Source organism: Orycteropus afer, unplaced genomic scaffold, assembly GCF_000298275.1.
Source record: "Orycteropus afer afer isolate SDZICR_OR568_19922 unplaced genomic scaffold, OryAfe1.0 scaffold00006, whole genome shotgun sequence".
NCBI lineage: Eukaryota > Metazoa > Chordata > Mammalia > Tubulidentata > Orycteropodidae > Orycteropus > Orycteropus afer.
The window spans coordinates 13,436,541-13,438,392 of record NW_006921593.1 but is presented as its reverse complement, the minus strand read 5'-3'; the positions used below and the strand labels follow the sequence as shown (position 1 = coordinate 13,438,392).

Below are 1,852 nucleotides of genomic sequence, written 5' to 3'. Positions count from 1 at the left end.
AGTGGGTGTGGTTTGGGCTTTGCTTCTGTGAAGACTGACAGCCTTGGAGACCCTGTGGGCAGTTCCACTCTGTCCTCTAGGGGCGCTGTGGGTCTTCCACCTTCCTCTAATCCCGCAGGAGCTCTGGTGGCATAATGCCTAAGGCACTTAACTGCTAACCAGAAGGCTGGCAGTTCAACCACCCACCGCTCCTCGGATGGAAGGTTGGGCAATCTACTTGCATAGAGATAGCGCCTCAGAAACCCAAGGAAGGGTCGCTATGAGTCGGTCCAACTCCACGGCACATAACAACAACTAATCCCACAGCACGTCCTTTCCTGCCGTCACCGGCTTCCCCTCTGCCGCAGGTACCGCCTGGCCGGCCTGCCCGGGGAGTACCAGCAGAGGAACATCAGCGGTGCGGAGGTGAACTACTGCCTGGTGAGAGGGCTCATCGTCTGGACACAGTACGAACTGCAGGTGGCCGCTTACAACGCGGCCGGCCTGGGCGTGTTCAGCAGGGCTGTGACCGAGTACACGCTGCAGGGAGGTAAGCCGAGGGGGCGCCTCCGTGGGGAGCGGGATTCGCAGAATTCGATTGGAACGCGTTAGAAATGAATGCAGTGCCTCAGTCCTCTGGGGCCCGTCGGAGGAGCACCGAGTGCGTACTTAACACGCTCTGATCCAATTCCCGAACCAACGGCAGGGAAAGTGCAGGAGGGACGGGGGACTGCCCTGCCTGTCCCTCTGGCTACCAGGCAATGAACATCTCTGTGCGCCCTTGGCTAGTGGCCGCTCGCCACAGAGTCCTGTTGACTTGCAGGGGGTGCACCTTGTTCACAAGCGCCTGCTGTGACACCTGCCTGAGGCTGCAAAGGTTTACAGTGTGTTTTCACGTGGCCATGGCATCGTGGGTGATGGAATTTGCAACTAGTGCTTTTTCCTTCCTTCCTTTCTTCTTCTTTTTTTTTTTTTTTTTTTTGGCCTTTTTCAGTAACTAAAAGCAAACAAGTTACTTCCCCACCTCTGTCAAAAATGACCAGGCGGAAAGCCGTAAAAGAAGTGGGTCTTAAATGAACTCGCCAAGGCCTGGAGTTTCCCATCGGCTGTGCCCTCAGGGGCCTGCACTCAGGGTCAGTCCTGTCCGTGGAATAAGTAGACCCTCTCCCAAGGTCACCGCACAGGCCCCACGGCAGCCCAGCTACGTGGCTGGGAAGTCATTTCCCACCAAATCTGAAGCCCTTCTTCTCTCAGTGATCTGTGCCCACCACTGAGTCACAGGTGTGGTTTCATTGGCTTGGCCATTTTTATTGCTAGCTGGCCTTGACCTTTCTCAGATGGTGAGGTTTCTGACTGCCCACTTCTCTCCTCGAATCAGACCTGTGACCTAATGTTCCCTGATAGTACACGCTGTTATTATCATCCCTTATTGATCAGCTGCCAGTTGTCATGCAAAAGTCCATAAATCCTCCTTCATAAATTAAGTGCGGTCAGCGCGGCTTCAGCAGGAACGGGAGGGCCGCCACTTAGAGCCTACTCGTCTCCCAACGATTCTGCATCAGTCGTTTGAAAACAAAAACAGCTGACACCTGGACAATTAATGTTGGCTGCAGTCTGTTTAAAAGGCCCTGCTGGCACAGGGGTTGGAATATTTGGCTGCTAGACAAAAGTTTGGTGGTTTGAACCCACCACCCATTCCACGGGAGAAAGATGTGACAGTCAGCTTCTGTAAAGCCTTAGAAACCCTGTGGGCAGTTCCACTCTGTCCTCTAGGGGCACTGTGGGTCGGAATAGACTCCAGGCAGTGGGTGTGGTTTGGGCTTTGCTTCCATGGAGACTGACAGCCTTGGAGACCCTGTGGGCAGTTCCCCTC

The 1,852-nt window shown here is 54.5% G+C and overlaps 1 protein-coding gene across 1 annotated transcript in view; it reads left to right on the top strand.

The window, feature by feature from the left end:
- Positions 1 to 1,852, top strand: part of SDK1 (sidekick cell adhesion molecule 1) — a 661,119-nt gene that overhangs the window by 455,313 nt on the left and 203,954 nt on the right. The window contains exon 17 of the mRNA XM_007942892.1: positions 348 to 529. Within this exon, the coding sequence (XP_007941083.1) occupies positions 348 to 529 (182 nt within the window). The remainder of the gene's footprint in view (positions 1 to 347; positions 530 to 1,852) is intronic.